The 12,022-nt window shown below is 42.5% G+C and overlaps 2 protein-coding genes across 2 annotated transcripts in view; one reads left to right on the plus strand and one right to left on the minus strand.

Annotated features, from left to right (window-relative positions):
- Positions 1-7,866, minus strand: part of TMEM108 (transmembrane protein 108) — a 252,658-nt gene extending 244,792 nt beyond the window's left edge. Inside the window, exon 1 of the mRNA XM_071804877.1 lies at positions 7,784-7,866. The gene's annotated coding sequence lies outside the window, so the exon portion shown is untranslated. The remainder of the gene's footprint in view (positions 1-7,783) is intronic.
- A 3,330-nt stretch (positions 7,867-11,196) lies between these two features.
- The window catches only part of NPHP3 (nephrocystin 3), a 30,841-nt gene continuing 30,015 nt past the window's right edge, over positions 11,197-12,022 (plus strand). Inside the window, exon 1 of the mRNA XM_065832224.2 lies at positions 11,197-11,860. Coding sequence (XP_065688296.1) covers positions 11,513-11,860 — 348 coding nt within the window. The 5' untranslated portion in view covers positions 11,197-11,512. The remainder of the gene's footprint in view (positions 11,861-12,022) is intronic.

Here is a 12,022-nt window from a genome sequence, read left to right on the forward strand (position 1 = left end):
ATAAAGTAATATTTTGAATGTTTCCTCTACTGTTAGATATCAGTAGTGTTTATTCTAATGTATCACCTAATCTAAAGTCATGTCAATGGAAAGGCTTCACCAGAGACTGCAACAAATTGTTTACTCAATAAAGGTCATTCCATTGGTGCTGTTCATCATTTAGTTTCATTGTGAACATAAGCCCAGCTCTGACATTTAACAATTTAAAGTTAGGTAGGGTTACTGTTTCCAAGACTAGTCTCATAACCAGACAGAGATCTAGCGAAAATGTTCAGAAGATGCAGTGTGAAATGCTTCTTCTGATTTAAAGGCAATATGTTTTTTGACAGGTCTGAGGTATGCATTTCCTGGCTTTATTTACCTTGTTTAAGAATAAAGTGACAATTTGCTGTTTATAAATATATTGAGAAAGTGTTTTATAGCATATTTTCCCTTTGAAGTCAATATAAAAGGTCTTTTAAAAACAAGTAGAAAACCACAGAAAAGACTTTGCCTGCTTTTTTTGTTAGAAACTGCTCTGGGGAGTTAGGTCTCTCTTCTCACTGCAGCTTGCTTTCCTTGTGCAGAGCAGAAGCTTTATAAAAGAAGTTTAACTCTTGTGACTGTAAAGCCCGCTTTCTAACGTACTCAAGATACCAGCAGGTATTAAAGATTGTACCTCACACCAAGCCCTTCGCATTGTTTTTTCCCAGTGATTTGCAGCATCTGTGCTCTGCTTCCTACCACAGACATGATAATAAGAGGGACTGCAGCCTTCCAGTTGCCAGAAGATACTTTCATCTATGTTGACTCCAGGCCAAAAAGATATTTCTTATCTTTTTCTCCTTCCTTTACTGTATGTGAAGTCTCTTCACACAGCACAGTTGTGCCTGAATTAGGAGAATTAGGAGCTGTGGGGATGAAGCACAGATAGCAGTCAGACTTGTGGCATAGCGCAATACCTATAGGAATGCAGAGAAATGTCTGGCTGTTGCAACACTTGTACTTGAGCAGCAGAAGAGGTCCCGCTAGTGGCTATCTGTTTGCCTTGCTATTCCTTTGGTGTGCGCTGAAAGATGATGAAAGATGGAATGGGATGGGAACTAAGCTTGGGAGGGAGAAATAACGAGTTTGTGGACGGAAAACGACAGCATGGCAAACAGCTTTTTCAAAGATGAAGTGACAATTACACAGTATGTCCTTTCTTTTGAACTCTTCAAAACGTTTTCAGTCATGTCTGCTTGTAATATCGTATGCAGTTGCGAAATGCCCGAATGTGTACTGCAGAGAAGCTGTGGCTCCAGGTACAAAGCACAAGCAAATAGCTGTGTAAAAACTGAGTTGTCATGTTTCACAGACACAAATATTACGGACAAACTGTAGCTTGTTGACCATGCCCTGTAAATCCAGTATGTCTTATACAGATCAGATCCACTGCACCTGAGCAGATAGAAACATAGAATCATTTAGGTTGGAAGAGACCCTTAAGACCATTGAGTCCCACCACTAACCTAATACTGCCAAATCCACCACTAAACCGTGTCCCTAAGCACCACATCTACACATGTTTTGAATACTTCCAGAGATGGTGACTCAACCACTTCCCTGGGCAGCCTGTTCCAATGCCTGGCAACCCTTTTCATGAAGAATTTTTTCCTAATATCCAATCTAAACCTCCCCTGGCACAACTTGAGGCCATTTCCTACCACGCGTTACTTGAGAGAAGAGCTCAATACCCACCTCGCTACAACCGCTTTTCAAATAGTTTGAGAGAGCCATAAGGTCTCCTCTCAGCCTCCTTTTTTCCAGGTTAAACAACTCCCGTTCCCCCAGCTGCTCCTCGTAAGACTCATGCTTCAGAGCCTTCACCACCTCTGCTGCTCTTTGGATGCACTCCAGCACCTCAATGTTCTACTTGCAGTGAGGGGCCCAAACCTGATGTATGTTGAGTTGACAGCTTCTACAACATCAGACTCAGTGCACAGGTACAGTGGAGCTGATTAGCACGTGCACAGCAGACAATCTTCAGCTTGTCTCACTGTACAACAAGTCAGACTTATCTGGTAAGAACTTGTACCACTTGACACTGTGCAGATACTCCCCAATCCCAGATTTCCAGAAGCTCACAATATGACAACCCTGTTCCCTATCCAATAATGCGTATGCTGTGTTTCCAGATACATAAACATTTTCACAACTCATAAACTGAAGTCACTCCAAATGTGGAGACACAAAGTACCAATTAACATGCCATGAAAAACTCCACAATTGCACATTTCTGCTGTGTGTACCACTGGTAAGTCTTTTTTTCCTTCCTCCCATTCTGTCTGGTCACAGTTCATTGCCACAAAACTCCTGAAGTAAGATGAGTTGTGGCATGAACCCGCAATGTAATCACAGACCTTTACACCTTCAATCTAAAGCAGTCCCAGAAGAGTTACTGTAATAGCATGCCTCAAATGTTTCAGAGAAAAATTAACTACACCTTTTGCCATATTATAGCCCATTGTTCTAATTTCAGCAATGGCACAACATAGCTTCAGTGTGTCTAAATAAGCTGTAATTTAGTTTAATATATATCTGACTACAAAACCTTTCTTTATTCAAGTCACATTTTTTAAATGACATATGTTTAAAGGAGTGTATGTAGCTCCACTGTTCTCCAGCCATTCCTATTATGCAATGGTTATCTAATCTCTCTGTCTGCCAGTCAGTTACAGCCTCAGGACATTCAGAATCTGCTGCAGTTATAAAAAGAGAAACATCATTTGGTTTCAATGCACATCTCGTATATAGAATTTAAATATGATAAACAATGAAGTGCTAAAAAAATCTGCTAGCCAATCAGCCCAAGAAATTTTTTAGGAAACTATATAAACTGACTTCACAAATATGTCACATAACTGTTTAAAAATAAAATTCTACATCGTGTGGTTGTCAGATTCAGCTCAAACATGCAGAATTAATGTAGCACAACGTAACTATATGCTCTTTCTAACAACATGAACTCCATGGAAAATACCTAAGATTCTTTACTCATTTCAGCAATTGCTACACTGTCCAGATTAATTTATTGAAATTATATCCCATTCAGCAGGACAAATAATAAAATACAGCAGCATCCTTGAATTGTGAGGTCTTCTAGCTACACAATTAAAACTGGAGTGATCAAAGGAAAACTAAAGAAACTTAGTATTTCATTTTCAGCTAGATGAGAAGGACATTTGTCTGGAAGGCAAGAGTTCTGAGCATCTAAGCCTTTACAGCCACCTATTCATAGCTGAAATCAGCGGTACAGATGTATATGCTAAGAACTTCTGGGATGCTCTCTAGTATTTATCTTCTTAAAGCTGGGGTTCAACATGCCACATGCCACACCTCTGTTGGCACTTCTATCACTAGTCTAGCAGCATGGGAATTTTTAAACAACCTTCTTCTCATGAGATATAAACATAATTTCTGCATTTGATCAAGTCAGAAAAAAATCTATGTGACTGTCCTTGTAACTCCTAAAAGCAAAATTGCGTGTGTCTGAAAATAACAGTGACACCAAGCACAAGAAAAAACACCAGGAAGGGATTAGGCCATTGCATATCAAAGTAAATACTGACATGATTACAGATTAGGCATGATTAAGGACATTGCTAAATTGATACCTTAGTGAGCTGTAATCATTTGCATTGTTGAATAAAGGTTGCTCTAGAAAGCAAAGGTATGGTATGGAATCTTCTAGTATTGTCACGCAAACCTCTTAAGCCTCTTGCCCTTATTCTGCAGTCCATAACTTTCAATGTCTGGCTTCTCTAGACACTACAGAGAGTCACACTTGATCACAGACAGAATACTGAAGGACAGACACAACAGCTTCCTAAAGGAATGACACTACAGAATGGGTGTTTTACACCTGATCACTCTTGAGATCTCAGGTGCCTCCCTGAATTAGACATCTAAAATTCAGTAAGAGTTCATTTCAGCCTCATCAGGGTATAGCTGAGTACATCTGGAGACAAGGCTTTTTTTTTTTTTAGCTTGCTGGAAGAGAGAAGGAGTCCTAATCCCTGAATGAGAGAATAATGATCCTTATAGTTCTTTCTCTCTGGCCCCATAAACCATGCAATCTCTGTCATGTGACATACTAGTTCTCCTGTGACAGTTCCAGAAGGTCCGAGCTCAGTGGTCTCTACAGCATCTTGGCCAGGACACTCTTCTGGGAAACAAATGATGCAGGATCGAATTGCTGTAGGCTAAAAAAGCTGGTGAATTCACTCAGGTATCAATCTTTCAGATTGGGTGTCTGCACCAGTTTGATATGTGTTTTTGAAGAAAATTCTGGTCAGATTTAGGAAGCCTAATTTGCAAAACCAGATCAGGATGAGCAATTGGGACACTCAGCTCTGCCAAGAAGGTAGATGTTCTGGGTATGAGCAATACCACGTGAAAATACTCAAGAAATTTCACTTGGGTCCTATTGAATTCCACATTCCCACTAACAGAGGAAGGTTTTGTAAAGAGCACTCCTAAGTGATCTTAAAAACTATTAGGTGCAATCTTCAGCATCTTTCTTCTATACTAATCCCTTGTTATGCACCACTGTAGTTCTGTGTCTCCAGCCTGAAGCAATGAAGAGCACAGCAACAGCGATTGCTTGTCATTAGTATTTCTTGCTTTTGCTGTTTCTTTGGACATTTCCATCCATTTCATCCCACTATTCTGGCAAACAAGCATGTGAGCCAACACAAGAAGGATGTGGGAACAACCACAAAACCACAGATGAAATGCAAAGAGTAAATTTATTTTCGTTACCTTGCCCACCAGGGGTTCCCCAAAGCAGCACCTGGGCAGAGAAACACAAGCAGGGACACAGGCACCAGGAAGATCAGTCCATGCTAGAGGATCACTGAACCTGCTGGTTTCACCTGTATTTAGGGGATTCACAGAGGCATAGTTTACCACTGTGCTTTGATCTCCCACAGCAGGGCAGGAATTTCAAGCATGTTCGACACGGTGCCTCTAAGTCTATCATAGGCCTATGTTATCAAAACACAGATGTTCTATTTGTCCAAGATCATCAAGTCCAACCATTAACCTAACTCAGGCACTAAACAATGTCCCTAAGAACCTCATCTATACGTCTTTCAAACACCTCCAGGGATGGTGACAACCACTGCCCTGGGCAGCCTGCTCCAGTGATTGACAACCCTTTCTGTGAAGAATTTTTTCCTAATATCCAATCTAAACCTCCCCTGGTGCAACCTGAGGCCATTTCCTCTTGTCCTGTCATTTGTTACCTGGGAGAAGAGACCAACACCCTCCGTGCTACAACCTCCTTTCAGGAAGTTGTAGAGAGTGATAAGGTCTCCCCTCAGCCTCTTCTTCTCCAGGCTGAACGGCCCCAGTTCCTTCAGCGACTCCTCATCAGACTTGTGCTCCAGATCCCTCACCAGCTTTGTTAACCTTCTCTGAGTTCTCTCCAGCACCTCAATGACTTTCTTGTATTGAAGGGCCCAAAAGCGAACACAGGATTCGAGGTGTGGCCTCACCAGAACCAAATACAGGGAACAAGCACTTCCCTAGTTCTGCTGGCCACACTATTCTTGACGTTGAAACACTTAATGAGTCCTTGCACTGCAAGTTACAAACATAAACATGGTAAAAGTAATAGATAGGTGTGGAAGTAGAAGATTCCTTTCCAGTGGTTTCATACTATTATTTCCATTCTAAATAATCGACTGTGAAACCTTCCTATGTAAGAGCATCTAATTCCTTCATCAAAAATCAGAACACCTACCACTTATTTAAGATTACAAATCAAAGCCCTGTTCTTACTGAAATCAATACAAAAGTGTCTATGCATTTAATGGAAACAGTATATGGCTCGCAAAACTGGTTAGTATTGTGCTTTTCAAATAACATTATGATTGATAGCCAAACCACTACATTAAGACTTCAGTTTTTCTTTTTCTAAGTGTCTTCTCTGTATTTGGTCTTGAAACATCTTCCAAAACAGTCTCAATTATTTGAGAAGCTTGATTATAGCTAGAAGCATGTAACTTCTGAATTAATACTTTCTTCACTCTGTATAAGCAATTTCTCTCCTTTTCTCCCACCTCCACACAACTGAGGTCTTGCTGTCCTCTAGTGGTGAAAGGCCATGACATGTAAAGTTACAGGAGCATTTAAAAGTAGATGTCCTCTCCTTCATTATTATTTATCATCTCCACTCCAGGTAGTTTTCTGGTCTCTTAGCAAATGGATTCTTGAAAGAACCTGATGATCCCAACTTGACAGACTGTAATAATATTACTGAGTGAAACATAGTTAAGTTCAATAGCTATTTGAACTTAGAATTATGCCCCAAGGTTGAATTTGTTGGGCAGTTTACAATTAACCACCTGTATAGTGTATTATTTTTAGCTTGAGAAGAAAAAACAGATGCATTAGAGACTCTCATAAACATGCCTAGAGTAATAAAATATCTTAAGACTTTAGCTGGCATTTTCAGCGCATTTCTATGACGCCAATTGTACAGTCCTACTTCTAAAACTTAACTTTATGACAAAGTCTTGCTTAGGGATGTAAACTTCTAACTTGTTGAGTTAATGATAAACAGTTTCAGTAATCAGTCTCTTAGTCTGTTTCCTATACTCACAACACCTCAAATTACTTGAACCCAAGTTATGCAGTTTCACGTCAGATCACAGAAAGACCATCCAAGGTGTAAGCCAATCACAATGATGGACATAGCCCCAGCCATGCTGGGTCGCATGAAAATGGGAAGAGGAGCTCTATCTCTCCACCATTTGGCAGACATTCCCTCACCTGCACACAGCTCCAGAACCCTACACACCACTCATAGTGGCTGGTGAATCATGGAACTGCAGCTGCTTAGCATGAAGGTCTCAGAGGAGGACGGAGGCAGATGGTTTTAATGCAGATGAACAAAATGCAGGTGTCACAACAGGGTGGAGACAACAAGGTAATTCTCATGCTCAGAGTTAAGATGTGGCATTTTCAGGCTTTTATGGAACAACTAGAGTACCAGGTTCAAAACAGATAATCTCAATTGAAAAATTTCCCTTGACTTCATTGTGTTTTACGTCAGGCCTCATGTTATATGAAAGAAAGAAGCTGAGTAAGTAGATCAGTCATTTGGCTTATTCAGGCTTGCACTTCCTGAAGAGGGTGGAGTACTGGGAATAGCCAACAAGTTAACAAAGAACAGTCCAATAGCAAGCAACCTCCTAGAGCAAGCTTGTCATCGTCATTAAAAAGAGGGAAGTAGAAACATATATAACTCAGGACAAAACTAATAGTTTTAAAATTACCATATTATACCTTTTCACTGCATGTCCTCAATGGAACTCTCTTAATCATATTCAAACAGACATAGAGATTTTTTAATAACGGATGAGATAATAAAAAACTATCAACCTGATCTAGTGCAGGCACGAACAGTTTAATAGTGATTTATGAAAGACTTCTAACACACTTTGTTTATGGTTGTGGTATATAGCTTTAAAAGTCACTCCAGCACCTGAGTTAACAAAAAGGATGTTGTGCAGAAATTAGGTCAGTGGCCTCTCTTTAAAGCACCTTCTACTTACAGGCCATTATCAACATTCTTCCTAATCATAGCAACTCTTACATTTAATCTGCCTCAGCTTCCTCTTATCTTGCTGTATCCTGACCTTGCACACTAAATTTTACAGGAATGCATAGGTAACAACACATCAGATATATTATTTTATAAAAAGAACATCTGCTAATTTGGAGCTCAACCTAATAATGCATGTAAAAAACCAACCTTCGTTCAGAGGCCCAGTTCCTGTAGCTGTACTTTTCTCCATGGAACAGATCCTTAAATCCATAGATTTTGTTTGTTAATGGTCACCAGCAACCCCTAAAATGAAATAAGGGCAAAAGTAAGAAAACTGAACAAAAAAAAGTGGTAATATGTTGTATATCATAGAATCATAGAATGGTTTGTGTTGGAAGGGGCCTTAAAGACCACCTAATTCTAATCCCACTACCATGGGCAGGGACACCTTCCACTAGCCCAGGCTGCTCAAAGTCACAGCCAACCTGGCCTTGAACACTTCCAGGGATGGGACAAAATAACAGAGACAAAAGCAACATCCTTGCAGATGCCACATAAATGTTTTTAAACTGTAACCCAGCAGATTTTACATAACAGAAAATGATGTATTTAGAATGTTTTTACAAAACTGTCTATGCCATAAAGCAAAAAAGTCCATGGGCTTGTAAGTATCAGACACACCACCACCACAAACCAACCAACCAACCAACAAAACCCACAACCCAAACAAAACCAACAACATAGTCTTAGTACGAGAACATTGGTAGAGAAGTTGTTCCATTGTGGATCAGTATGGGTTGCATACTGACCCTGAAGAGGTAGGTAGAAGAGTAAATATGTCAGAGGACCAGTCAATGTATTGTACTCCTCATTATGTGGATCAAGGACGGAAAGTCTGCTTCTGTTACAGCTGAAGTCATGAAGCAGCTTTACAAAGTGCAGGGTCTCATCTGACAAATACATTTGTTCTGTGTCTGGCTGAGAGAGCTCATTTTCTTCATAGCAGCCCCTATGATGCTGTGTTTTAGACTTGTGACTAAAACAGTGCTGAAAACACACCAAAGTTTTAGCTATTGCACGGCATCAAGGCCCTCTCTGCTTCTCAGTCTGCCTACCAGCAAGTAGGTTGGGGATGGGAAAAAGGTTGGGAGGGGACACAGCCAAGACACAGCTGACCCCAACTGGGCAAAGAGATATTCTGTGCCATATAATGTGATGCTCAGAAATAAAACTTGAGGGTAGCCTTTTCAAAGTAGCTGTTCCCCAGAGACTCACTGGGCATCAGTCTGCTGGTAGGAGGTGGTGAGTGACCACCTCTGTGACTGCCTCTGTGTTGTGTTTTGTCGTGTTTTTCTCTCTTTCCTTAATTAATTAAACTGTATTTACCTTGACTCACAAGTTTGTCTTGCTTTTGCTCTTCCAATCCTCTTCCCTATCCTGCTGAGCTGGGGAAATGAGTGAGCAACTGGTGAGTGCTTAGTTGCTGACCAGGGTTAACACAGCACATCTCAAACACTGTTTGTCTTTATAACCATTCCAAATTAGGTAGATAATAGCAGTGTTAAACATGAAGTAGCTCAAGTATCCTAAATATCTTCACTGAGTAGTGAAGAATTTCATGGCACAATTTCCCCAGCATTAGTGATCAAGGACTAAGGACTGGCTTGCTCCAAATGAAACTTTAAAATGTAACATAACATGATGAGCAAATGTTAAATAACTTGATATGATATTTTATCCAGCGATCCATTTTTCTGGGTCAATTCTTTTTTTAAAGAGAAGACGGCATTCTCAGATATTCTGAGACACTTTCCAACATATGTGCAATGAATAGTCGGATTTCCTTCTGAATTGTCATAATCAGTGACTTAAAGCAATCTTTGTTAGTTTACAAATTAGATGCTGAAGCAAGCTATTCTAATCTCTAAACATTAGGCAAACCAATCCATGAAGCAACAGGGAAGCAGAGCAATTTTTCTGTTTAGAAAGAGTTTTGTTAATGTGGTCTCTACTATCTGTAAGACTTTTGTAAAGCACCCAGAAGCAGCATTCACAGTTCTTCCAATCTATGTGTTAATGTCAAGTGGATTATTAGAAGGAATCCAGGAGCTCTTACAATACTACACTTTTTATTCTAGGCTTAAAGCTTGGATACTTTGACTTACATGAACTCAGAATATGAGAACAATTCAGCTCAAGCACCAGCATGAATGTATTTTTAATTATTCCCAGAGCTCAAACAGCAATGAAGTGAAGAAACAGCCTGATACCAACATGCAAATGAAGAAACCAAGCGCCTTGCTTTGTTACAGCACTACAGGCCCATTTGCTGAATCACCTAATACTGTGCAGGCTATGTTATTGTCAATATTAGGGAAAACATAGTAGCACCCTTCCTCTTCCCACAATTGTCATATATTCTGTATCTGTCTTTTTCACTGAAACAGGAATTAACTGGAATAGATCACCAATGTAACCATAAATTATATTCAGACAACAAATTATTTTTTCCTCATGAAAACAAATGGGTAAAGTTGGGCAAACAGTACATATTCCCAAAACTTAGAGGTTGTGAGGGTTTTCTGTGTGTGGTTTGGGGTTTTTTTTTGGTTCGTTGTTGTTGTTTACTCAAAAGTTGTTGTTGTTTATACAAAAGTAATTTTCCTCTCCAACAGGTATTGAAATTCAGGTATCTATCATTGGAAGGTTATTTCTAAGATTTTTTTTTTTCTTCCTGTTAAGAGGCTATGTCTTCCCCAGTCATGGCTAACAAACCTGGCACATACATAAGGCAAATCTGCTTTAAAATAGCAACATTTTTGTTATTGACACTGATGGTAGGGCAGGTTCTGAGATGTGGGAAGAGACGGATGTTCCCCTTAGCATCAGTGATATACTCCTCTCAAATCTCCAGGATGGGTGAAGGAACCAGGCAGGGTTTTTTGAAAAGGTGGAGTGGAAGATGGCATTAGGATAATTTTAGGGGCAGATAATTTACGATTGCCTTACTCCTGAAAGGGAAGATGTTCAAACAGAATTCACAAGTTTCAGGCGAAGCCAGAAGGCAGCACAAGGCACAGGCATTGATCTCAGGCACGACATGGCACCATTACCCAGCACTTACTTCTTGGTGGATCCAGCACCAACTCTTCAAAGTTCTTTTGAGTGTGCCAACTGGTCTCAAAAGTCCCTGTTTTAGCGTGGTGAGAGACAGTTCCCCCACAGGGTCTCAATTGCACAGAAGCTTGTGGCACAATCTGTGTGCCCGGTTGGCTGAGAAGAACCAGCCTGCGGTGTGGCACAGCTTGCAGGCTTCAGGGCCGGTGACAAACCCTGCTAGGCTCTGCTTTCAGAGGAGAAAATGGACACTTTCTTGGTTGATTGTGCCCAGCCAGGTGGCAGACTCGGGAGGGGCTGAGGCTTCCCCAGCGCACGCTGAGATGATGCCAGTAGGAATGGGTTTGCCGTGCCCCCCGGTTCCGTCTACGTTTTAAAAAAATGAAAAACCTAAAAAAAAAAGAAACTCGCTTTTCCTCAGAGGAGCAGATTCCCGCCTTTCGGCCGCCGCCAGGCCCCTCCCGCTCCGCCTTTCCCCGGCCCTGAGGGCCGGGTCGGACTCCCCCTCCCGGGCCGCTTCAGCAACGCTTCCCAGGCGGGAGCCACCGTGGGACGGGGCGGGAGGGGCAGAGGGAGGAAGGCGGCCCTCCCTTCCTCGTCCAGCCGCCGCAAGGAGCGGACCATGGCCCACGGGCTCGGAAGAGCCGGCGGCTTGGCCGGGCTGGGAGAGCCGTGAGAGGCGCTGACCGGGACGGGGAGCAGTCGCCTCTCGGAGCGCTCCGACTCGGGCATGTCCCCGCCGTTAGGGTCCGCCGGAGGCATTGCTCCCTCCCCTCGGTGTTAAGCCCCCTCCTCCCTTGGCTGCGGCGTCCCCCGGCCATGGGGACGGCGTCGTCCCTGGTGAGCCCGGCGGGCGGGGTCGGAGAGGTGATCGAGGACACGTACGGCGGCGGCGAGGCCTGCGAGATCCCGGTGGAGGTGAAGCCCAAGGCCCGGCTGCTGCGCGGCTCCTTGCGGCGCGTCGGGGCCTCCCGGCCCGGCGGCCTCATCGGGGCCAGCTTCAAGTCGACGGCCTCCGTACAGGAGCTGGAGTGTGTGGCCGAGTACGAGCGCCTGAAGAAGGAGTATGAGATCTTTCGCGTCAGCAAGAACAACGAGGTGGCCTCCATGGTGAAGAAGGAGGCCAAACTGGACAGGGAGAACAAGCGGCTGCGCGCTGAGCTCCAGGTAGCACCTGCCACCCTCATCCAACCCAACAGGGTCTTCATGTGAGAGGCTGTGAAGGGCTCATTCTGCTTCCCTGGAAAGCCGTGGGCATGGAGGTGGTGGTTGAAATGGGTTTTCCTTCCAAAAGAAGGCAAGATGGTGGGGAAATGTCGCATGCCCCAG

This window comes from Patagioenas fasciata, chromosome 2, assembly GCF_037038585.1.
Source record: "Patagioenas fasciata isolate bPatFas1 chromosome 2, bPatFas1.hap1, whole genome shotgun sequence".
NCBI classification, from domain to species: domain Eukaryota; kingdom Metazoa; phylum Chordata; class Aves; order Columbiformes; family Columbidae; genus Patagioenas; species Patagioenas fasciata.